This window comes from Acipenser ruthenus, chromosome 32, assembly GCF_902713425.1.
Source record: "Acipenser ruthenus chromosome 32, fAciRut3.2 maternal haplotype, whole genome shotgun sequence".
NCBI classification, from domain to species: Eukaryota; Metazoa; Chordata; class Actinopteri; order Acipenseriformes; family Acipenseridae; genus Acipenser; species Acipenser ruthenus.
Window position 1 is genome coordinate 7,321,052 of NC_081220.1, and position 25,585 is coordinate 7,346,636.

Here is a 25,585-nt window from a genome sequence, read left to right on the forward strand (position 1 = left end):
TCCCTATCACACAGCAGTTTCAATGAGACTCCCTATTGCACAGCAGTTTCAATAAGACTCCCTATCACACAGCAGTTTCAATGAGACTCCCTATTGCACAGCAGTTTCAATAAGACTCATTATCGCACAGCAGTTTTAATAAGACTCATTATCGCACAGCAGTTTTAATAAGACTCATTATCACACAGCAGTTTCAGAGCAGAGCTGGTCTATAGGAAACTCAACACTGCAGAGCAGTAATTGAATCGTAATATCTTTTCAATATAGACTTTAAGGGGAAATTCACAAATGCTCTTCACATGGTTTCAGGAAAAAGAAAGTGAAGGGTGAGAGAGAGGGAGAGGGTGAGAGTGAGGGAGAGAGAGAGGAGAAAGAGGGACGCTTCTGGACAAACGCCTCTGGACTTCCCGTTTGCTTCTTTCAAACAATCCAACTTGTAACAACGAATAGTGGAGTCTTCGTTTTCATATTTCTCCCAGTAGTCTTGCTCTTTAACTTTCGTCAATGTGGACTCAGCTTCGTAACTTTTGGTTTGACTTTTATCTGGACTGATGTAACTGTTGTCTTGCTGTTGTCCTTTCTTTCCATCCAAGCCTTTAGATTTGTCCGAATTCCCCCCGCTTGCCTTGCCCGATTTGGGGAACCACCATCTCGTTCTGGTGCTGAAGGTGTAAGTGACGCGGGCTCTCGGATAGTAAGGCATCATGGGGCAGGGAGCGAAATCGATTTCTCTCAAGAACCTCAAATCTAGACCTTTCCTCTCCTCGGGACCGGCGCAGAGGAGCTCGGAGCTGGAGATCCGGACCTGACGGAACCATTCCCAGAGAGGGCGGGCCTGGCAGGAGCAGCTCCAGGGGTTTCCGTTGAGTCTGAGGAACTGCAGGGATGAGAGATCGGAGAGGGCCGAAGCAGGGAGGTCTGTTAGGGCGTTGTTGAAGAGGAAGAGGGTGGTGAGGTGACCCAGGTCCCTGAAGGCTTTGCGGTTGACCTGTCGCACTCGGTTCTCGTGGAGGAGGAGCCTGTCCAGGTTGACCAGCCCTCTGAAGACATTTTCAGACAGGACTCGGATTTGGTTGCCGTGGAGGAAGAGGTGAGTGAGATTCACCAGGTCTGAGAAGAGATTGTCCTGAGAGGGGGAGAGAGAGGGAGGGGGAAGGGGAGGGACAGAGATTGATATTTGGCACATGAAAATTCAGTACTACCAAAAAGTTGTATGTTAAATTATATAATTAAAATTATTTGTGTTATAGCTCTCCTGTATGTATCTGCCTCCTGTCACCCCTTCCCCCCCAGGAGCAGGGTTGAGACAGACTGTATTAGATAGGATAGAGGGGGCTCTCCAGGAGCAGGATTGAGACACACTGTATTAGATAGGATAGAGGGGGCTCTCCAGGAGCAGGGTTGGAGACACACTCTATTAGATAGGATAGAGGGGGCTCTCCAGGAGCAGGATTGAGACACACTGTATTAGATAGGATAGAGGGGGCTCTCCGGGAGCAGGGTTGGAGACACACTGTATTAGATAGGATGGGGGGGGATGGGGGGGGGCTCCAGGAGCAGGGTTGGAGATGCACTGTATTAGATAGGATGGGGGGGGGGCTCCAGGAGCAGGGTTGGAGGCGCACTGTATTAGATAGGAGGTCTCTCTCTCTCTCTCTCTCTCTCTCTCTCTCTCTCTCTCTCTCTCTCTCTCTCTCTCTCTCTCTCTCAATTCAATTCAATTCAATTCAAATTGGCTTTATTTGCATGACAATAAAAATAATTGTGTTGCCAAAGCACATACATGGCATAACCAACTCAAATATACAGACAAAGAATTTTTCTTAATACTAACAGTATCCCTCCTCCTTCTATATTAATACAGTAAACAGAATCCCTCCCTTCCCCTCTATATCAAACAGTACCCCCTTCCCCCCTCTATATTAAACAGAATCCCCCCTCCCTCAATTATACAATACCCCCTCCCTCCCTCCCTCCCTCTTTCTATATTAAACAGAATCCCTCCCTCCCTCCCTCTCTCTTTTCCCTCTCTAGTGTGACGTGTTCACGGTCTGTCCCTCAGGCTATGACAGGTCTCCACGTATTGACCAGCCAGTCTGGCTGTGTGTTTGTCTTCCCCCAGCAGGATTGACAGCTTCTGGGTATCACACATTTTTGGGAATTCTGGGACTAAATCACAGAATTTGGGGAAGAAAATGTCCCTTATGTTTTTATATTTTTCACAGTGTGTCAGGAAGTGAATCTCTGTCTCGACCTCTCTTGTCTCACAGTGACCACAGTGCCTGTTCTCCCTGGCCAGCCAGGTTTGCCTCTGTCGGCCTTTTTCAATGGCCAGGTTGTGGTCACTGAGCCGGTATTTGGTCAGGATCTGCCTCTGCTTTGTGTTTCTGACAGTTACCAGGTATTCTGCCAGGGTGTAATTTCTATTTAGGGTCCGATAGCACTCTAGTTTGTTTTGTGTTTTAGTATTTGTATCCCAATGGTCCAGATAGGAGTGTTTCAGGTGTTTTATAATTTGGTTTACACTAATTGGAATTGTTTTTGCAGTGCTGTCCTGAAGCTGACTGATGTCAGTGTTGCTCAGCTCAGTGAGCTTCAGGACCAGCTGGCTGAGGGGACTCTTTTCTGGGCTGAGCTCTTGGTATTGCAGGGCTTTATGATGGAGTGAGTTTGGATCACTAGTTTTTAGATGAATCCAGTATTTTAATGCTCTTTTTTGGATGTTAATAATCAATGGATAAAGGCCTAATTCAGCCCTGCATGCATTGTTTGGTGTTTTTCTTTGTAATCTCTCTCTCTCTCTCTCTCTCTCTGTCTCTCTCTCACCTGGATGTGTTGCAGCAGGTTGTCCTGCAGGTAAAGGAACTGCAGGCTGTAGAGTTTTTTGAAGATGTTTCCGGGCAGGGTCCCCAGCTGGCAGCGGTATATGTGCAGGCTCTGCAGCTTGTCCAGCCCCCGGAAGGAGTCAGGATGGAGGGTGCGCAGGGAGGGGTTATCCCCCAGGTCCAGCTCCTCCAGATCTCGCATGTCGCTGAAGGAATCGGGTTTGATGGAGCTGATGTTGTTGGAGTAGAGCCACAGGACCTGATGAGAGGGAGAGAGAGAGAGGTGGGGGAGAGAGAGGAAGATCATTTTCAAGCTCAATTTCAAGTTACAGTCAAACATGTATTAAGAGACCTGCACTCAAGGGACAGTCAAATAGTGTCTCTTAAAAGATGGACCCCCCCATACATTTTCTATTTGTCTCCAACATCCTACCTTCCTGTAATTATATATGTATGTTTAAAAAACTCTGTAAAAGACTGCATATATGAACAAAATAAGTATGTAATTGAATTACATTTAGATTATTGTGTGGGCTTGCACGTTGTTGTTTCGGAGGACAAAAGCTTGAGTGTGTTTGTCTATCTCCAGCCTCTCCCAGCCGAGAAGGAGTCACTGCGGGGGAGATCGCAGCAGCAGCAGCAGTGGTGAGGCAGACATAGTCTTAAAAACAATTTATAAATTGGGGGAGAAAAGGGGGTTACCCATAAATGTGAAGTGTGAACAGGGCAAGACGGTACCTGTGTCTGGAAGCCGAAGGACTCTGCCTGCAGCTCTGTGATGCGGTTGTTTTGGAGGAATACTCTCTGGCTGTCATAGGGAATGCCGGCCGGCACCGCCGAGAAGTTCTGAGACTGGCAGCTGACCATCATCGGGGAGGGGTAACAGACACACAGCCTGGGGCAGGAATAGGCAGGGCTAGGGGAGCAGACTGCCAGCCAGAGCAACAGCCAGACAGACACCGAGCCTGCGTGGGGAGAGAGAGGAGAGAGTGTGAGAGAGCAGAAGGGAGGGGAGAGAGATAGACTGATAGATAAACAGAATGACAGACAAGACAGAAAGGCAGATAAACCAATATACAGACAGATTTGAAGTCATGTCTCAATGAACATTTATTCAGTTGTCTGTCATAGATCTCTCTAAGAGTGACCCCTGACCCCGATTGACCCAATGATATAATATTCTCAGCACATAACAGAACTGACTGGGCGAACAGTCACTCAGAGAGAGGCTCGGAAACTTTGGTGACATTTATAGAGGAACCCGAATACTCGGAAAAACAGGAACGCCTTCTATAATTCAGGGAAGACAATGAATAGAGAAGAACACTGTCAATGAGTGTGTGTGTGTGTGTGTGTGTGTATGTCTCTCAATGTGTGTCTGTGTCTCGGTGTGTTTCTATCTCAATGTGTGTGTATATGTGTGTGTGTGTGTGTGTGTCTCAGTGTGTGTCTCTCTCAATGTGTGTGTGTGTCTCTCAATGTGTGTGTGTGTCTCAGTGTGTGTCTATCTCAATGTGTGTGTGTGTCTCTCCCAATGTGTGTGTGTGAGTGTGTGTCTCGGTGTGTTTCTCTGTGTGTGTGTGTCTCAGTGTGTGTCTCTCTCAATGTGTGTGTGTGTGTCTCTCTCTCAATGTGTGTGTCTCAGTGTGTGTCTCTATCAATGTGTGTGTGTGTCTCAGTGTGTTTCTCTCTCAGTGTGTGTGTGTGTCTCAGTGTGTTTCTCTTGCAATGTGTGTGTGTTCCAGTGAGTGTATGTCTCTCAATGTGTGTGTGTCTCAGTGTGTGTCTCTCTCAATGTGTGTGTGTGTGCTCCAGTGTGCGTATGTGTGTCTCTCAATGTGTGTGTCTCGCTCAATGTGTGTGTGTGAAAGCCTGAACACATTTCACTCCAGATTAGCACTCTCACACAGCAGCACATCAGCAGCACGGTGGAAATGACTTCATCAGGAACAAGAAGCCGCTTTATTTATGGTGGATCTGTTGACCTACAAATCTGATTATAATATTTTATTATCTTTAACAATAATAGGGGACTCCCGAGTGGTGCATCCTGTAAAGGCACACCCTGGAGTGCAGAATGCACTGTTTCGAATCCGGGCCTATGCCACCGCCAGCTGTGGCCAGGAGCTCCTAGGAGGTACCTAGGGGATTCTTAGAGGATTTCCAAGGGGCTCCCAGGGACAGTGCACAATTAGCAGAGTGCCACCCAGGCAGGGGGGCTCAAGTCAGCTGGGTAATCACGGTCTCACCGCACACCAGTGACTCCTGTGGGTGGCCAGACGCCCGCCTGCCTGCCTGCCTGCCTGCCTGTGAGCCGGCTGTGTTACACTGGGCTTGCAGTGTGAAAGAAAGAAACAAAAAAACAAAGAAAGAAGAAAGTGGACAGCTTGACTTGACAGTTTGAAGTACGGTGTTGTTTCAGAGGACTAAAGCTTGAGTGCGCTTGTCTGTCTCCAGCCTCTCCCAGCCGAGAAAGAGTCACTGCGGGGGTGGGGGGGGGGGTTGTAGAAGCAGTGAGACAGGGGCTGTCTTAAAAACAATTGGGCATTCCAAATTGGGGAGAAATCACGGGGTAAAAATAATTGACGATTCCAAAAAAAAAAAGAAATTAAACTTTGATATGCTTTGATGTTAACATTTGAGGGGGTGACTGCTTGAAAAGGCATTTGTGACGGGGGACTGCCCCGTCTTTAAGAACGTGGTTGGGACTGGCAGGGAGGGGGTTAAATTCCTCCGTGCCAGGAAAACATGTGAGAATGTGGCTGGAGCCCTAATTGAATAATCAGCAATTATTTATTAATTGGGCTCCAGCCACAGGGGATAAAAGCTAGGGGAGAGGCCCTGGCTAGGGGGAGTGTTCTAGAAGGAGAAGAAACAAGAGTGTTTTGTGTGTGCTGGGTTTCTGTTTGTTTGTTTTTTAATCCAGTGAAGGCAAAGCCCAGCCTGGAAACCTTTATTTTTGTAAGTTTTGCTTTTTTTGTTTTGTGTTTATTTTATGTTTAAAACCTTTTTGTTTGGCCCTTGTGCCGGTTTATTTTGTATTTTTGTTTATTAAAAACTTTATTTTTGAACATTTAAACTGTCTCTGAGTCTCAACCTCGGTCATTTTATTATTATTATTTATTTCTTAGCAGACGCCCTTATCCAGGGCGACTTACAATTCTTACAAGATATCACATTATACGATATTTCACATTATACAGATATCACATTATTTTTACATACAATTACCCATTTATACAGTTGGGTTTTTACTGGAGCAATCTAGGTAAAGTATCTGCCCAAGGGTACAACAGCAGTGTCCCCCACTGGGGATTGAACCCACAACCCTCCGGTCAAGAGTCCAGAGCCCTAACCACTACTCCACATTTCCTGTCACAGCATCCCTCAGACAAACGGTTATAAACTTCTATCTATCTTTCAGTCTCCAGAATTCCAGGGAGTAATTTGTTGATTCATTCATTAGTTCATCCCTTTACACTTCCAAACGAGTCACTCGTTCTCGCTTTCCCTCTTGCTGTTCTTTCTCTCACTTCCTTTTCCTCCCTCCCTCTCCCTCCCACTCTCTCATTAGTTTGTTTAATTTATTTATTTACACATTCATTCACAATTTGAGTGATTCACTATTGCCCTGCAAGCTGTTTGAAAACCAGAATGATTGGTTTACATCATAGACACGCAGAGACACAGGTGCACATTCTGAAACACGCACACAGTGACACATGCACAGAGATATACGCACACTGACACACAGAGAGACATGAACACACATACACACAGGGAAACACACACACACTCACTGAGACATGACCACACACACACACACAGGGTATACAACTTAATAATTAGCTTGTCAGCTTGTAACCTGCTGATGAAGCCCTATGGCATAAACTTCAGTTAAAAAAGACTATGCCAGTTTCAATAAGACTCCCTATTGCACAACAGTTTTAATGAGACTCCCTATTTCACAGCAGTTTCAATGAGACTCCTATGGCACAGCAGTTTCAATAAGACTCCCTATGGCACAGCAGTTTCAATGAGACTCCTATGGCACAGCAGTTTCAATGAGAATCCTATGACACAGCAGTTTCAATGAGACTCCTATGGCACAGCATACATTCTACTGTTTAGCAGACTCTGATATTTTATTTCTTAGCAGACACCCGTATCCAGGGTGACTTACAATTGTGATATTATTATTTACATACAATTACCCATTTATACAGTTGGGTTTTTTAATGGAGCAATCTACGTAAAGTACCTGCTTGTTCAAGGGTACAGCAGCAGTGTGTGTGTCCCCACCTGGGACTGAACCCACACAAGAGCCTCCGGTCAAGAGTACAGAGCCCCCCTGACCACTACTCCACACTGCTGCTCCAGATATTGATTGAGACATCTGAAATATCTTTATAATACACAGCAGCAGATACTGATATTGATTAAGCATGTCTGAAATCTCTTTATAATACACAGCAGCAGACCCGGATATTGATTGACATCTGAAATCTCTTTATAATACGCAGCAGCAGATACTGATATTGATTGAGCATGTCTGAAATCTCTTTATAATACACAGCAGCAGATACTGATATGGATTGAGCATGTCTGAAATCTCTTTATAATACGCAGCAGCAGATACTGATATTGATTGAGCATGTCTGAAATCTCTTTATAATACACAGCAGCAGATACTGATATGGATTGAGCATGTCTGAAATCTCTTTATAATACACAGCAGCAGACCCTGATATTGATTGAGCATGTCTGAAATCTCTTTATAATACACAGCAGCAGATACTGATATGGATTGAGCATGTCTGAAATCTCTTTATAATACGCAGCAGCAGATACTGATATTGATTGAGCATGTCTGAAATCTCTTTATAATACACAGCAGCAGATACTGATATTGATTGAGCATGTCTGAAATCTCTTTATAATACACAGCAGCAGATACTGATATGGATTGAGCATGTCTGAAATCTCTTTATAATACGCAGCAGCAGATACTGATATTGATTGAGCATGTCTGAAATCTCTTTATAATACACAGCAGCAGACCCTGATATTGATTGAGCATGTCTGAAATCTCTTTATAATACACAGCAGCAGACCCTGATATTGATTGAGCATGTCTGAAATCTCTTTATAATACACAGCAGCAGATACTGATATGGATTGAGCATGTCTGAAATCTCTTTATAATACGCAGCAGCAGACCCTGATATTGATTGAGCATGTCTGAAATCTCTTTATAATACACAGCAGCAGACCCTGATATTGATTGAGCATGTCTGAAATCTCTTTATAATACACAGCAGCAGACCCTGATATGGATTGAGCATGTCTGAAATCTCTTTATAATACACAGCAGCAGCTGACCCTGATATGGATTGAGCATGTCTGAAATTTCTATCAAACGGAAAACGACTAAAAATAAGGAATACTAAAAGGACCATGTTCGCAAACTCAAAACAAGCGATACAAAGAAATACATACATAGACTAACCCCGTATATTTAATAATATAATATAGATTGTGTTGAATATATATATGTGAATGATCAAATATATAACATTTCAAAGTACATAAATGAATATTTGAAAAGAGATGAAAAAAAATAAACAAACGAAGTCTATCTGCTCATTTATGTTATTAGTTGCTTCTCACTGCGTGTTAAACTTAACAAAGACTTAAAATAAATGACAATAAATAAATAAATCAAACACGTCATTGTCAATGTAAATCCATACTGCTATAAGATTCAGTATTTATTTTTACTTACCTTTGACATTTCGAGTACGGGAACCGCTTCGTAAATTCGACCGAGTCCCCATTTCTACTCTGTGCCGGGTGTATTCGTGTGCGGCGCTGCTGCTGCTATCTCTCCGCTGGAGTCTGGTGCTCTCTTTCGGCTCGACTGCGCCTATTATAGAGGGCAACTGCCTACGAAGCACTTGGGGGCTGCGACGGGAAACCCACATGGGCCAAGCCGGGGCATTGTGCGCTGAAGGCGGGGGACAAAACCCGGCACTGTGCCCGCTGACGGAGCTCAGAAGCGAGGGAGGGGGGAGGAGACTCCGAGGAGGTCTATAAAAAGTTCAATTTCTCCGCTAAATATCAAAAGAAAAGAGGAAGGGATGAATGAAGAAAGGATGAAAAGAAGACGTCTGCGTCAATTTTTAATGCTATTCCAAATTAATACGGATCTTATTTTTTTTTTTACTTTGAAGGTTATGCGCTCTAAGACACGGCTCACACCGCCGTTCACTCGCAGACTGACAGGCGCTCCGATACGGCAGGAAAGTTATAGGGGAGCCGCTGCAGGATTGAGGCTCTCTTTAGGACCATGGGTTAACAACTCCTGCACTAGATGGATGGACAGACAGACAGCTAGCAAGCAACTACTTTACCTCCTAGATTGTTCCAGTAAAAACCCAACTGTATAAAAGGGTGGCAGAATTTGTATACATTTGTGATTCTTGAAATGTGTATTATTATTATTATTATTTTATGTAGGTTGTGTGTGACAACTGTAAAATAAATAATAGTCTACTAATGTAAAAATAATGTGATATCGTCATCTCAACACTTAATGTGTCATGAGTATATCTTGTTATTTTCCTTGTATAACACTGTACAACTGCTGCCTGTGTGTGTGTGTGTGTGTGTGTGTGTGTGTTTTGTACTGGTAATAGACAGGACTGTTTCTCGCCTTTTGGGGGCCCTAAGCAGGATTTGGTTTGAACCCCCCCCCCCAAAAAAAAAACAGTTGAACAAACCTCTTGCAGATCCTGTTCATGTTACAAAGGTAAAAGTTATCATCTTACAAAGCCTGGAGACTGTTCGTGTAAACTGCAAAGCAATATTAAGTCTCTTGGATGATGATGTTAATGTTAAAATTTGATGACCCATATTATTTCAAAGATCAAAACTAATTGTCTCCCAGCAAAACCACAGCAACCTACAATGACGATATTGACACTGTCAGAAATATGTGATTTTAAAAGGACAAGAATATAACATCACTATTAATAATTAGATGGGTTCATACCTTTATTGACTTGCATTTGGTTCACTGCTACTTAAGTTGCCTTACACTGCTGGGACTGGTAACTGCTGCTGACCGGTAAGACTGGTGCTGATACTGCTGGGACGGGTGCTGACACTGTGACTCCTGCTTTGAAAGAGTTTAGCACACAGTTTCTCACTCAACTTTAATATTCTTTTGTCTGTATAAATCGATGATAGGAAGTAGTACAGTACTTCAGGCGGGGGAAACCGGTCCAGAGGTCCCGGTGCTGCCTGGCGCACAGGCCGGGTCGCTATAGATGCAAATACACAGCCCGAGATTATAGTAATGTGAAGAAATAAAAAATAACATTATATATATATATATATATATATATATATATATATATATATATATATATATATCAATTTTACACTCTTAAAAAAGAAAGTGGGTACATTTTTTATTATTATTTTGGTCTTCACAATTAAGAATTGAGTCGATTTTTACCGAGGGCCTCGGCTGCCTCAATGTGTACACTGTGACTACGCGCCTGGGCACAGCCAGCATGCAAGCAAGCTACAGCAATAAAAACGGAGCTAAATCAAATAATACAATACCTTTCTCATGTTGTTTTTCTTCCTCAGTTTTTTTCTTTTTACGCTTCTTCGCGCTAGATTGGTACATTCTTGATCTTTTTTTCAGTCACAATTTGTTCGCAATCCTCAAAGAAGCCACCGGAGGCAGATATCACCGTGTAACAATTTTTTTTTTTTTTTTTTTTTTTTTTGGTTCCTGGGTAGTAAGTGTTATTTTCTAATTGCTTATGCCTCAAAAGTATAGAAAATGGCTATTATTCCCCACAAACTTTGCTTTTGTGACCAGGACAGTGATATTTTGAAATTTAGCTATTTTCCAGAACATTCCAGATAGATTCAGTGCTGAGTAAACTTGGAGTAACTTCTAGAACTTTCTAGAACTTTCCAGTAATATAAATAGTAGTATAAATACAGGGGCCTTAAGCCCACCAGTTCAGTTTAGTTCCAGCTGCCTAAGTGGATACATATCTGCATTTTTCTGAGATGGCATCAAGAGGCTGCAAGCATCCGGCAGACGCATTTTGCTATGTCTGCGGCAAATTTATCAAGACAAGAGTGAAAAAGTACTCCGTGGAAGCATCTGCTAAGATGTGTGAGGCCTACAACGCATATTTTGGCATGCCTGTCGGGGATCAAGACAAACCCTGGGCACCTCATTTCACCTGCGAGCACTGCAAAAAAAAACTCTGGAAGGTAAGATGGACAATTATTGCTCGGAATTTTATGTTATAAAATTTGTTAAAATTTTTAAAATTGTAAAAGTTTTTAATTTTAAAATGTTTTACAATTTTCAATGTTATTGAATAAATATATCATATATGAAAAATGTTGCGAGAATCTCTTACACATTAGTCATGGGTGAAATAAATGTATTTTTGTAGGATGGTACAGAGGGGAAAAGAGAGCCATGAAGTTCGCTATCCCAAGAATTTGGCGGGAACCCACTGACCACTCAAGCAACTGCTACTTCTGCATGATGGACCCTTCCAAATGTCGGACTGGCAAGAATGCACCTGCTATCACGTATCCGGACCTTCCTTCATCCATCGCCCCGGTGCCACACTGCCATGAGCTCCCCGTACCCACTCCTCCGGAGAGAGAGAGCAGCCGTCTTTAGAAGTAAAGAGAAGGGTCTTTCAGGTACCTTCAAGACTTCTTCCCTAAGCTGTCTGAGGCAAAGTTCAAAACCGGTGTCTTCGTCGTACCACAGATAAAGAAGATCCTGGAGTGCATTGAATTCCCCAAGAAGCTTATTAGTAAGGAGAAATCGGCTTGGAACAGCTTTGTCGCAGTGGTTCGGGGCTTCCTGGGCAATCACAAGGCCGAAAACTATGTGGAGCTGGTTGAGACTCTGGTGAAGAACTACGGCACAATGGGCTGAAGGATGTCCCTCAAAGTCCATATCCTTGATGCTCATCTTGATAAATTCAAGGAGAACATGGGAGCGTACTCGGAGGAGCAAGGTGAGCGCTTCCACCAGGATATAATGGACTTTGAACGCCGCTACCAAGGACAGTATAACGAGAACATGATGGGAGACTACATTTGGGGGCTGATTCGTGAAAGTGATTTACAGTATAATCTTAAATCTCGAAAAACTACTCACTTCTAAATCTTTTGTAGTCATTTTTGTATTACTTTAGTATAAATACATGTTAATTTGGATTCATATGTTGTTTTATTCTGACTTTATGTGAACCAAAAGACACAAATTCGTCCGTTTTCTCATTGGAAAAAGGTAAATTTCAAAATATCACTGTCCTGGTAACAAAAGCAAAGTTTGTGGGGAATAGTAGCCATTTTCTATACTTTTGAGGCATAAGCAATTAGGAAATAACACCTACTACCCAGGAACAAAAATTGTGTTACATAGTGATATCAAGACGACGGAACAAGCCTGCTTGCTGCTACAAAAGCGGCACTATACTGAACTTTACCGATGCGTTAGGAATAGACACCATTCATTTATGCATGCTTTTACATATCAACTAATTGCATTCCGCATTTACAGAACATACATGATTATCGTGAACATTTGATAAAATCAAACAATCAAAAAATTCCACTGACTTACACTGCTTTCACTTTTTACCATTTACTTCTTAGCCCTTAGCTTGCGTCTCAAAGCGTGATGATGTTGGTTTTGTTGACTCAGTTGCCATGGGAACGTTTAAAACTCCGCGACAAACTTTACTCAAATGCACAGCTGTACAGAACACACCCCCTCAGGCATGTGCTGTCTATTCACGGGAACAGACTACTGAAGCAGTTAGTTCAGATGAGCGCTGGATACACAAGAAACAATCTGACAATTTCACAAATAAACCCGTTTGTGTTCAAACCTATGAGAGGTGGAATGTAACAAAAATGTGAACTGCAAAAGCCGGAGCGTCAAACATCAACGACAAAGTTCAACATTTGAATTGAAGTAACAGCTGTCAAATAGACAAAACTCAACATTCGAAGATAATATGCCAAATTGAATATGCTCAACACACTAATTGAATTAATTATACATAAAATAATGAATGTAATTAAGCTCAATAATTGAAATGTGAACTTCAAATCTTAAATAAATTGATTACAATTCAAATTTCCAACACGCCATCCGATTTGTGTTGATTCTGTTCTAAATCAATACTGCGCGTTGTATTTCAGGTTAAGCGTTGTGCTTTCCATTTGCCACTTGGTCATTCTATTCCCCGGGACTGCCCCTGTCATGGCAAATCTGATATGCTAAAGAGATGCTTTGCACTGTTTCTTAAATCAAGTGGCCTCAAATAAATTGTCTACTTTAATATATGCTTAGCCTACCTAAGCATATGTTTACTACATGCCTCCATAGCTGAGCCTTTAATCAGACAGTCCTTGTCGGTGACAGTCCAGTTTGTTCCGCACGTACTTCTGCCAAACTTAAATTCAAAGTACAATCTTCTAAATGGGTTATTATTATTATTATTATTATTATTATTATTATTATTATTATTATTATTATTATTATTATTTATTTTAATTAACGTACTGATTGAAAATTAGAGGACTAATATGAAAGAGGTGCGCGCATCAATTGCAGCTAATTAGCTCCCATTAGCACCTGAACCTCTTTATAAACCCATTGGGCTCTAAGGAACACCAAACTTAACTACTGACGGGTTTGTTTTTATTATTGGTTCTTTATAACGGTGAAAGAAGTTCACGGTTGGGGCTGCCTTGGATTTAATGATGCCGTGTTGTCTTAGATTTGGGTAATTGTTGATCTATTCTCTACTTTAGAAACGTTCATTTTATTGTGTGTGTCTCACTTGCGTGTTTTTTTTCTTCCAATGCAGAATAACATTGCTGTTAGCAGTGTTAGTCACTGAAGTTTGGACGCAGAACCCGCCTCTAGGTACGATAACGGTCGCTTCAGCACATCTGTTCTTTTAGCTTGCTGTTTATTTGCCGGTTGTGTGTTTTCATGTATCGTTGTCTTCTGCAGGCTCGGTGAGGACAGAATGTCAAGGGAGTGTTATGATGATGATGTTGGATAAGTCTTTTGTTGGAAAGTATTTTCGTATCAATGTGATTGGTGAGTGATCAATTTTCTTGAATGGAAAGCTTTTGATGTATAAAGCCTGTTGAGTCGTAATGTAATAACCTGAATTAAGAACAGAGTACTCCTGCGCTGTAAGGCTTCGTTTTTTTCAAATGCAGTGTATGAAACTCTTGCGTTAACTTTAAAAGCATGTTGCTGATCACCCTAAATAGACCTGTGCTGCTACAACCTTAGTCAGATTTGTTGACTGCAAGTGCGCCGAAATATAAATTATTTACTCTAAACATACTGTTCCGAATGGGCGCATAATTCTATTAATATAACTCGTTTTTACAAAATTGCTTATGGAACGTGGCGGTGGGGGTGTTCACTTTGTTATATCTCTACCTTGCTTGATCACGTGTACAGTTTCTTAAAAGGCCAACTTAATTTATTTTCCATAGACAATAAGGGGGCGCTTGTGTCCCTCTCTCCAAGACTGGCCGCACAGTGTGGATATAGCTTAACCGTTGACTTCTTGGGAAATGCCAAGTTCCTTGCTTCTGTGGTGAGCTGCTTTGCTCAGAACACAGTGAGTTTTAATTATATTTCTTTTTAAACGTGTTTCTAATGGTGACATGCTGGGACTAACTTTAGCCTTTGTTTCCAGAATGATGAGACCTACAAGCTGACAGTACAAATCAGTGTCTTCTCAAACAGTGCTATGACTTCAGCTTCCTCCTATGTTCAGAGCATGACATGCCGCTATTCTCCATGGGCAGAGAGGGAGATTCTGTGTGAAAGAAACTACATGGAGGTAAGGGCTATCGGGATGTGATAATGCTGTTCAGTATAACTTGTTGGGTTGTGTGGGTATTTTAATTGTCATTACAGAAGTGCTTCACTCATGACTAATGTGAATTCTCTTTAGGTTTCTGTGAGAAGAGGGGTGCCACTTATTGAGCCAAACTTTGTTCAAGATGATCCTGATTGGTCCCTTGCATACCCTGAGGTAGAATCATGTGACTTTGCATTTGCTTCATTCACATCCCCTTGGTCTTGCCTAATTGAAAGTCTACTCTACTGTCTCATCTAGTTGAAGCAAAATCTAACGGCCCCCTTAACTTTAACCTGTCTCCCAAGAGGGTGGTCATATTGGAATTGTGTAACATTTAAGGCATTGGCTTTGTATACGTATTCTGTGATTTGTTGTGGTAAAACATGATTGTGGTGAAGTTAACACTTTCTTGTCAGTGTGTAAGCTTTGTATTTCAACCACTTAGGTAGTGGCTTCATATGTGCAGGGTTATAAACCCTTCATGATAAATGTGTCCTGATATACCTTTTTGAAGTCTGCTGTATAGGAGCAATTTCAAGTATTATCCTAAAGTTTGGTACACTGATATTAAGGTCCAGTACAAATGAGTGGCTACAAACTCTGCCTGTATCCGATCCAGACCACATGCTTTCACATAGGCTCTTTCGTACGCAGTTGTATTTGAGGATTCTCTGTTCCATTAGAGACGTTTGATCATATAACGGTTTCAGTGATACATTTCACCCTTCAGTTTTAGTTCATGTTTTATTAAACAAGCCATATGCTGTGACAAATCCTTTAGACTGGGGATGCTTTGTGTTCAAACTCCCTATTCTAATGGGGTTTTCTCTTTGCTAGGCAACTGCTGCTGACAACAGCATCTGGAAAATTGTGTTCCATCTCCCAGCAAATAGAAAGACAACCATGACTGTTGCTCAGGCCATGACAAATGGCTATGGCATAAACACTACACCAACTCGAATTCTGGTTAGAGCTGCATACAACTCCACAGAAAGCCAGCCTCAGGTGGTAAGTAGTCTAGGCTTCATTGTTGTGTAGTACAGTATATTCAGACAATGAAGGTAGATTTAGTCTTTTATTTTAGTAAAAGTTCCCCTTCCCCTCCAACAGATCCAAACTGTACCAATGGCTGTGCTAAGATCAACCACCTTTTATAAGCAAAGATGGATGGTCATGATGGTGGACACTGCAGTTACATGTCCTACTGGTGAGTAAGATTATGGAGGGCAACGGTGCTCAAGAACTGTTCTAGGTTTAAGTGTGTTTTCTATACCAAGTCTATGGTGTTCCTTTCTGTCAGATGGAACAGCCTTCACAGAACAGATGATTACATGGAATGTTCCCCGTGTTCTACCTCCCCTTGTTCCGACGCCACAAATTACTACCCTTGATGTTCAAATGGGAGTTGATGGCCGCAAGCTTGACCCTGCAACGATTCATAATAGAGATTATAAACTGGATGTCGGTCCCCAGCTAATCACTGTAAAAATTCCTGTGGGAGCTGATGGTGGATATTACAAGGTATGTAGACGTTCAATATCTTCTAAATCCTTCTCATTTTAAAGCTTGCTTCCTAAGATGCTTCTGTGCTTTCAGAGCCATGTAGTGGACAACACCTATGTGATCTCTTACTCTATTGAACCAATGCTGGAGCATACCTGGCAAGATGGGCCTGAGAAGACCAAGTACACAGTACTTCATCCAATAACCACTCCTTTCATGCCTCGGCCACCAGTTGTCACAAACAGTATGTAGAACTTGTCCACATGCAGTAAATCAAAGGGATTTGTTGCAGTGCTCCACTTCATAGCCTTCATTTAACTGCGTGCTTTAATTTCAGACACTGTTCCTAAAGCCAGAGTGTTCAATGTGACCCTGGGGACATTCCTGCCTGATGTGGAGCTGGTCAAAATTATAGTTGGACCAGAGACGTTAACTGTGCCAGAAGCCAACCTAAAAGGTTATAATGTCCAGGAGCATGTCTTTCCCAATGGATCCAAGACTTACACTCTCCAGGTGCCATTTGAGGACCCCAATGTGAAGCAAAAGGTAACATCCCACCTGTTCAACCATCCAATTGCCATTTTGAAAACACTTGCTTGCTGTCTGACTTTGGGTGTAATCCTACAAACCCATGTTTCTTTCAGGTAACTCCTCCAGACACCAGAACCTACATTCTGCCCCTGACCTACTTGCTGAATATAGTGCCAGAGAATACACCCTTTACTCATCCTGCTGTAGTTGAAGCCATTCTCAAAGACATCAGTAAGTGCCTGACTGTTTGTGGTCTACAACTACTCTTTTCTGACAATCCAGTCCATTGCCCTGACAACTGCTTTTCCTCTTGCAGTTCTACCTACAGTAACTGGCTACTGTGATGGTGCTGCATTCTATACCATGGTAACATATGGCAACATGGGTCGCAACTGGGTTCCTTTTGTGGGCTCAAGAGAACTTGGTGGAAGTCTGCTTGCCCTGTACAAGTATAATGCCAATGCTACCAATTTCTGGATGACTGTGCCATACAATTCAGTTGATGCCACATATGAAGTAAGTGATGGAACTTTAATGTGTTTTTAGTTGTCTTGGGTTCACCACATTACTGACCTGATGTATTGTCTCCTGTAGGTGATCAGTTCTTCGGGCATCAGAAGCAGGCTTGACTTGACCTTGAAGGATGTTGGGACCATGGTTGTGGTGGCTGACTTTTCTCTGTCCTGCAGTTTCCCTACAAAGATGATTGGTAACTCTCCTGCAGACCAAGCATTTTTTTAGAATAGCTGCTTTTGAGATTGGCCAAAGGTTGCATGGAGTGGTATTGAAGCTATAATCTGTTTCCTTAACCTGGATCCAAATGCTGTGTTTCAGATTGCTTCACCAATGGAACTATGGCAGCTCTCGCTGTGAAAGTGGAATCTGTCCCCAGCTTGTCTCCAAGTCAACTAACTCTAAGGGATCAGAGTTGCCGGCCTCTTCAGTCTGATGCTATCAATGCGGTTTTCTACTTCAATGTCAACTCCTGTGGAACAACTAGACGGGTTAGTATTGACACATTTTTAAAACCATATTTTGAGGAGGTTCAACATATTGACAAGTTGACCAACAACCCTGGATCACTCTGGGGAGCCATGGTGACCAGTGTTTCTATCAGCTGAATTACTTGCATGAATTGTGTACGTCTGAAGGATGCCACCTTTTTGTATTTAACTGCTTGTCCAGTTGACAAAGGTGCTGCGACACATGTCTCTTGGTTATGGCATTGCATGTGCTGCCTATAGAACTTTTGGGTCAATAGCAGTGAGCTGGAAGGAGTGTACTAACTGGGGAAGATCCCGTGGCTAGTACATAGGATGGGACTAAACTAGTACACGAGTTAATACCAATTGCAGCTCAAGAGTTGCCAGCTGTGTATTCAAATGTGTATTTGCAACAAATCCAAAATTTACTGCTGTTGCCCTCCTAGAGGTTACTAAAACAATACCAAATTAGTCTAGCAGTTTCTGTAGACAGACTTGTGGTGTCATACTAACTGTAACAAACATGAGGTCCCAAAAGTGTTCAATTATGAAATTGCAATATTCATAACCAACGCTTTTTATTTTTAAATTGTGAAATTGGTACAAAATTAGTACACAGCTGGGGATGATCCTGAGTACCATATTAGCTAGTCTGTAACTTGGTATGCAGCTCCATACTAAATCTACAAGTTAATTGCAACCCGAGCCTTTTGTGATTTCTCTTCCAGTTTGACAACAACCTCCTGACTTATGAGAATGACGTGCTGTTCACATCTTACCGGTAAGGATTGCAATCAAATTGAGTATCCTTGTGGTTGAGCCTGAAACTCTCCTAACCCCCATCTCCTCTTTCCAGGTTGAGAGTTGCCTGTCACTACCTGGTCAATGACACCAAGGTAGTACAGTTCTTGTACCAGAATAATCCTGCACCTGTAGTCCAGCCTGGCTTGGGGGACCTTGCAGTCATCATGCGGCTTGCATTGGGTAGGACTTGGCAATTGAAATAATATAGATGCTCTAGTAGTGTGTTTCCACCTATAAAATTCTCCCTTGCATCTCTGCAGATTCAACCTACAATGACTTCTATGGAGCTCGGGATTACCCTGTTGTGAAGTACTTGCGAAGACCCTTGTATTTTGAGGTAGAGCTCCTGTACAGCAGGGATCCACAGGCTGAATTGTTTTTGGAGAACTGCTGGGCAACCTATTCTGTTGACAGGAATAGCTCTCCAAAGTGGGATGTTGTTGTGGACAGGTAAGATGCTGGAATATGATATTGCTGTTACAAAACCTAGGAATTGGAGTTGTGGCTGATGTGCTCCTGACCTACTTTCTCTTTCTAGCTGTGAGAACTCTGCAGATGAGTACTTGACCATCTTTCACCCAGTCTCCAGCAATGCAAGAGTGCTGTTCCCTTCCCATCTGAAGAGGTTTGAAGTGAAAATGTTTTCCTTCACAAGCGGCCGGGATGCAATGAAAGGACAGGTAAAGTGGAGTGTTGGGATGGGGATCTTGTACCACAATGCATGGTTTGGATTGCTTTGCAAGCAACGAATAGTCACTGTTCTCAAATCTTTAGTGAGTTGGAATGAAAACATGTAACTGCACTTTTGCAAGAAACACTTATGATGCAATATATGTGTTTTTCAATTCAGTAATCCTCATTGGATGATGGTACTGCCTGATCTATTGATGCTTGTTTTACTTGACAAGGTGTGCTGTCTTTCAGATTTACTTCCACTGCAGTGTTGTGATATGTGATTCAAACCGGCCATCAGACAGCCTCTGTAGCAGACGGTGCATTCCAGGGAAACAGAGGCTTGGTAAGAGCTCTGCTTGAGAGGGGGGGGGGGACGACATTTTGCATGCATTTTTGTCCATTTGTTTTGATGGACTCCTAATTCCTCCTGTAGGTCGCAGTGCTGAAGGGATGGATGGTGGTGCAAAGGCGTTTGTGTCTTCTGGCCCAATTGAGCTGAAGAGAGATGGATCCCTTCACTTTATGCCTAGAAGCGGTAATATGCATGATGTGAACACAATTGCAGTTCAAGTAAAATATAACTATCTCTCTTTATATTCCTCTAACTATTACTTTCTTCTCTTGCAGCCCAATTCAATGTGTGGTCCCTTCTGGGAGCTGCAATGGGTGTGTGTTCAGTGGTTATCTTCATAGCTGGAGTTGTATCTTTCTGGAAACTGCCAAAAAGTGTGTATTGATAAATAACAATCTTGCTTGTAAAAGCTTATTTTTTTGTGCTTGATTAATTCTACACTTGATATGTCAGAATGGCCATGTCAATGGGATTTCCTCCTCCTTGCAGTATCAAATGCTTTGATTTGCCCTGATCAGGCCATTCTCAATATGGTGTGTTACTCAAGGACCCTTCACTAATTCACTGTGTGAACCCGGGGGCAAAGACTTTCCTCCTCCAATGAGCTGTAACCCTATTTTTATATTTAACAGTAACAGGGCAATTACTATACCTTCAGTTATTTAGCATGATAAAATTTATGGAAGAAACCCACCCCCTCATTTGTCCCTTTTATTAAATATGTATTGGGTAACAATTTTCATATAAATTCTATTTCAGTATACAATTTATACATTGTCTTGAACCAGGCTTCAACAAGAAATAAACTAGAGCCCTGCTTCACTGATTTAAGAATATATGTTTAACTGTTAATTATTTTGAAGCATCGTGTGTAGAAATAGTAATGGAGGAGGGGGGTTCATTTGAAAACAAAAGCTGGTGTAAAGTTAAAAGCTGTCCACCAAAGCCAGGCTTGTCCACTTTCCCTTATGTTGGGCCCTTCTCCCTGACAGATTCTCTTGTCTCTTTTAAATTTATATTGTGGTGGCTTCATAAATAATTTTCCCGTTTGTTTTTGTAGGCTAGGTATCCTCTACATTACGACTCATCATACAGTCACTGTGCAGCACTTCCAGCTCTTAACTTCTAGAATAATTCCAGGTGTGTAAACTTCCCAATCTTCAGAATACAGTAAGCTTTTATTAACTTGCATCCAATAATAAAACTAGTGGAAAATCCTTCCAATACAGCAATATGTTCCATACCAGGAACTCCTTTCAAAAGTACAAACTAATTGTCTTCAGTTGAACTGTATTTGCTGCTGTTCCTCCTCACTGTGTCATCTGTGTTCTTTATTGTTTACTTTCCACACTGAATTCTATAATTCATTAGCTATAAAGAAAACTACCACTTGAGGGTGCAGTGCATAGAAAAGGAGCACATACCAATCCATAAACCATAATAACTATACATACCTAACTAAAATAAGAATACATTCCTGTGACGAGATAAAGTGATCCCGTGCTGTAAGCCATCCTCCCAGGGGGCTGTGAGCCAGCCTAGAAGGCCCCAACAGAGATGGTGTGACGTGGCAGTTCTACCTTTGGGGCGGAAGTCCCGAAAGGACGGTCACCATCTTTGTTGAGGGCAACAACACGGAATGTCCTGCAAAGTCCCAGAATTGGGAGGAGATTAAAATGCCAATTGCTGATTGGTGTTCTGCTGATTAGGGGGCGTTCCGCGGCACATTAAAGGGGGCCGTGTTGTAGCAGTCGAGGGTGGTATCTGAAAGCACAAAGGAGTATTGGAGAGGTACTGAGGGATAAAACCAAACAAATGCTCACTGACTTTTTTGACAGACATAAACAAACTAATTCAAAAGAGAGACAGCCAACCAGGAGGGTGGACACCAGAATGGCCAGAAAGGCAAGGACAGCCACCCAGAGTCTGGATAATTTTACTTTATTGTTTGTTTGTTTTGTCTCTCCACATTTCAGTTAGCGTTTCTCTTTTGTTTGGACATTTTCTTTTGTTTGTTGTCCTGATTACCACTGTTTGCAGACACTAATAAAGGAAAAGAAAACAACTTGTGTCATATCATACCATTGTCTGGACGTGATTATTTTTACACCTCCACCCAACTCCGCTATCTGTGACAATTCCTTTTTTTTTAATAATCAAAATTCCAGTTCAGCTCCTACATACGTTTTTGCAAAAGCAATTATTTTTGCTAACATTTCAGGTTCTAAAATCACTATTTCCAGCAGTGCAGTTCCTTCCTGTCTGTATTGGTCATACTTTAGGGCCCATGGGAAGCCTGTGGCAGGCATGCATTCTGGTTACCATGTGACTGCTTGTTTATTGGGACAATTCAGGCTTTTCCAATTGCAATGCATTGTGGTACATTCTACACCTCTTGGTCACTGTTCACAGCAGGACTACACTTCCCACAATCTTTTGGCGTGTGAGTTGAAGAGCCTAAACTATCCCAGTGTGTTCTAGTGTGCATGAAGTCATATGGTAACTCTGCCCGTGAAGGCCTGTTTCAGAGTCCTGCCCCATGCAGTCTCCTTTATTTTGAAAGCTCAGTGCTGACAGGTATACGTATTATAAAACACACACATGCAAATAACAGAATTCTAGAAACAAACTTTATTATACAGTTCTGTGGGTGATCGTGTTCACAAAAACTAAGTATATTAAGTATTAATCCAAATACATGCAAAATATAAAACATTAATATATCTCTTATATTTTTGCTTAGTGTAGTTTGTATTACTCCCGTCAGATAAAAAAAAAATCGAATACAGTGGCTAATGCAGCCTCCAGCGTTCAGCCACAAAACGGTAAAACTGCAAACAAACTACAATTCCCAGAATCCCGTACCAGTTTCTGTAGTCCCATGTGTGATGCCATAGGTCTGGCTGCCTCTGAGTTGTGATTACACAGGCATAATCTACTTATTAGATTCCTTCTTGCTTTGACATGCTACTTTCAATATGCAAGTTTAGGGTGAAATTATCAACACTCCTTATATATACCTTGTTCTAGCATCACAAAAAAGTGCTACTTAACAACATGTTGTTCTCTTCATGTTTGAGTGTGTGAGTTATTGGAACTGAATTCACTACACTGGAAACACCGTGTGTAGTACGGGGGGTGTAATGTGTTGATATTATAAAGAGGATGGAGAGTTTGATGCAAGACTCGATCAGACACAGGCACATTCATATTATTAAACCTGCTATCAGACTCTCCGGCGTCGTCACTCTGAGTGCTCTTTGAAACAGACTTAGTTCGTATTTATATTCATGTTGGGTTAATCAGAGATGACTATCGACGGCCCGTCTGTAGTACTACCGGAGATTTTAATTGCACAGTTTGTACCGCTCTGTGCAGCGCCGTCCCGTTTGTAACACGGTACGTGAACTGCATTCTGCTAAACGAAACATCACAACAGCAGCAGCAGCGCCATCTACTGGACAAAACCCAGACATGCACGTTGAAACAATGATCCAGTCCAATATCTACAAAGACTAAACAAGAAACTATTAGCGAAGCCCCGAAAAAGAAAATATTATACAAAACGGTTTAAAATCATATGTTTTAGATATGATTTAGATATTCGGGTTGGATACCTCGGAAGCCAGCGGAACTCCAGCGTTTCTCTGACAACCACTGATAACCACTCCCGTGATGATCGGCGCTGCCATGACAACCCGTGACATCACCCGCACAAGTTACAACACGTCGAGTCATTTTTTGTAGCACAGTATTAACGTGTTATTGTTTTCACAAAATAACATCAATAAGATTATCAGATCACCTGCTAGTGTGTACTAAACAAAACCTCAAATATCAGTGAATTGATACAGAGACAAGCCGTGGCACCAGCAAGAGATACAAATGTATTTACTTATTTATTTGGTTAAACTTGAATCCAACCTTACATTTTAACTTCTTGAAGTTACCACAGTGTGTCTGTGTATGAATTACTGACGAGTAATATTTGTGATTTGATTACTCTAACAGATGAACTGATAATGTATGGATGTTATTTTGTGAAAACAATACAATATTAAAAAATAAATACAACATTTAATAAATAAATAAATAAATTATACACCAAACTGTAGCACATTTTTTTAGTCTTAATATCATAACAAATATACTTATTATAAATACGTATCACCTTTTATTTGTTGGAAAACGTTCTGGAACTTCTAGTAAAGTATTTTTTTTTTAATACAGTGCTGTTTGAGTTAAAATATTGTTTTCTTCAAAATTAATATACCAGCAACGGTGTGTTAATTTAACGGAGCGCCTAACGCCGCTCGGAACGTTCGCATTTTTAAATCCTAACGGTCTCTCCTCAGCTGAGCGGAATGTTCACAAGCCGGTTGCCTAACAGCGTCTCCCCCTCCTTCTCTGCCCGCCCTTTCGCCCTCTCTCGTTGCTCCAGCTAGGAGTTCAAATTTAGCTTCGTTATATCTGCGCAATTTTTTCCTAATTTTTACAATTTAGCTTATTAGGGGCTTCGTGTTTTTAAAATGGTTCAGGTGCAGTCCGGGCAGACTGACTGGAGCATCATTACAGTATACCGCACTGCGTTCAGCTTCGTGTGGCGGCTGATACACAAAATAATGAACGACTGTTAAATAAATCACATGTATTGCTTTTTAATGCTAAATATGTATCTGGTATTCTAAGTATTATCTACAATGAATAATTCAGCTATATTCATATTCATAATGTAATACAGTATTAAGACAGGGTCCAGTATTAGAAATAAATAAACACGCTTTAAGAGAAACAGCAGTGATATATATTGTCCATTCCCATACATTCTCTATATGTTTCTACATTGTGGTTGCACAGGGATAAGGGACTCAGTGATGTTAAAAAAAGAAAATAGAGCCCACAATTAACCAATATAGAAAGGAAGGGGGGAGAAATGTATTGCCTGTGTGCAGTACCTTACACATTTCTGTGTCTGCCCAGTTCTGAATGCTGTCTAGATCACTTTGAATGTCCTCTGCTGCTGCAACAGTGTTTGCCACTCCTATTTGGAACTGCAAACACAAGTCAAAAAGGAAGTTAGAAAGGCCAAGAGAGATAGATATAAATGAACATTGCTAAGGGGGCTAAAACCAATTCCAAAATGTTTTTCCAATATTATAACAGCAAGAGAACATTCAAAGAGGAGGTTAAATGTCTAAGAGATACAAATGGCAAAATCATAGATGAAAAAATAAAAAATAGCAAATATATGAAATGATTACTTTTCACAAGTTTTTACAAAGGAGGACACGGACAACATGCCCCACATGTCAACCTGTTTCTATCCAGTTTTAAATAACTTTAGCATAACAGAGGCAGAAGTGTTAAAGGGACGAGGAGCTCTTCAAATAAACAAATCCACTGGGCTGGATGAGATCCTCCCAATAGTACTCAAAGAAATGAAAGAAGTTATTTACAAACCGCCAACCAAGATCATGCAACAGTCTCTTGACACAGGGGTTGTACCGACAGACTGGAAAATTGCAAACGTAATACCGATCCACAAAAAGGGAGACAAAACCGAGCCAGGTAACTACAGACCAATAAGTCTGACTTCTATTATATGTAAACTTATGGAAACTATAATAAGATCCAAAATGGAAAATTACCTATATGGTAAAAGTATCCTGGGAGACAGTCAGCATGGTTTTAGGAAAGGGAGATCGTGTCTAACTAACCTGCTTGACTTTTTTGAGGATGCAACATCGACAATGGATAATTGCAAAGCATATGGCATGGTTTATTTAGATTTTCAGAAAGCTTTTGACAAAGTCCTGCTAAAAGATTAATTCTCAAATTGAATGCAGGTGGGATTCAAGGAAATGCATGCACATGGATTAGGGAGTGGTTAATATGTAGAAAACAGATTAGAGGAGAAAACTCAAAATGGAGCGAGGTAACCAGTGGTGT

General features: G+C 41.6%; 3 protein-coding genes across 3 annotated transcripts; 2 read left to right on the top strand and 1 right to left on the bottom strand.

Moving 5' to 3' along the window:
* Nucleotides 1-198: 198 nt before the first annotated feature.
* LOC131703010 (reticulon-4 receptor-like 2) lies at nucleotides 199-3,782 on the bottom strand (the record flags this gene model as incomplete). Its single annotated transcript, XM_059005889.1, has 3 exons — nucleotides 199-1,126; nucleotides 2,827-3,084; nucleotides 3,564-3,782. Coding segments are annotated over 3 exons (1,308 nt in total), but the record flags the coding sequence as incomplete, so codon positions are not given.
* An 11,103-nt stretch (nucleotides 3,783-14,885) lies between these two features.
* On the top strand, nucleotides 14,886-18,538 carry LOC131703093 (uncharacterized). Its single transcript, XM_059005960.1, has 10 exons — nucleotides 14,886-14,962; nucleotides 15,626-15,796; nucleotides 15,899-15,995; nucleotides 16,089-16,309; nucleotides 16,385-16,535; nucleotides 16,629-16,837; nucleotides 16,936-17,053; nucleotides 17,139-17,338; nucleotides 17,417-17,531; nucleotides 18,534-18,538. The coding sequence occupies exons 2-10, from the start codon at nucleotides 15,692-15,694 to the stop codon at nucleotides 18,536-18,538; spliced, it is 1,221 nt and encodes a 406-aa protein (XP_058861943.1). The 5' UTR covers nucleotides 14,886-14,962; nucleotides 15,626-15,691.
* A 336-nt stretch (nucleotides 18,539-18,874) lies between these two features.
* Nucleotides 18,875-20,050, top strand: LOC131703008 (zona pellucida sperm-binding protein 2-like). Its single transcript, XM_059005887.1, has 5 exons — nucleotides 18,875-19,059; nucleotides 19,148-19,289; nucleotides 19,534-19,627; nucleotides 19,718-19,819; nucleotides 19,912-20,050. Exons 2-5 carry the CDS (start codon nucleotides 19,248-19,250, stop codon nucleotides 20,019-20,021), a joined length of 348 nt encoding a protein of 115 aa, XP_058861870.1. The 5' UTR covers nucleotides 18,875-19,059; nucleotides 19,148-19,247; the 3' UTR covers nucleotides 20,022-20,050.
* The last annotated feature ends 5,535 nt before the right edge of the window (nucleotides 20,051-25,585 follow it).

Bases quoted from the DNA above. Each gene is read 5' to 3' on its own strand.
- LOC131703093 (XM_059005960.1), top strand. From the start codon at position 15,692: ATGACTGTTGCTCAGGCCATGACAAATGGCTATGGCATAAACACTACA. The intron at 15,996-16,088 runs GTGAGTAAGATT...CCTTTCTGTCAG, and splicing joins TGCAGTTACATGTCCTACTG to ATGGAACAGCCTTCACAGAA. The intron at 16,536-16,628 runs GTATGTAGAACT...CTTTAATTTCAG, and splicing joins GCCACCAGTTGTCACAAACA to ACACTGTTCCTAAAGCCAGA.
- LOC131703008 (XM_059005887.1), top strand. From the start codon at position 19,248: ATGTTTTCCTTCACAAGCGGCCGGGATGCAATGAAAGGACAG. The intron at 19,628-19,717 runs GTAAGAGCTCTG...TTCCTCCTGTAG, and splicing joins TCCAGGGAAACAGAGGCTTG to GTCGCAGTGCTGAAGGGATG. The intron at 19,820-19,911 runs GTAATATGCATG...CTTCTCTTGCAG, and splicing joins TCACTTTATGCCTAGAAGCG to CCCAATTCAATGTGTGGTCC.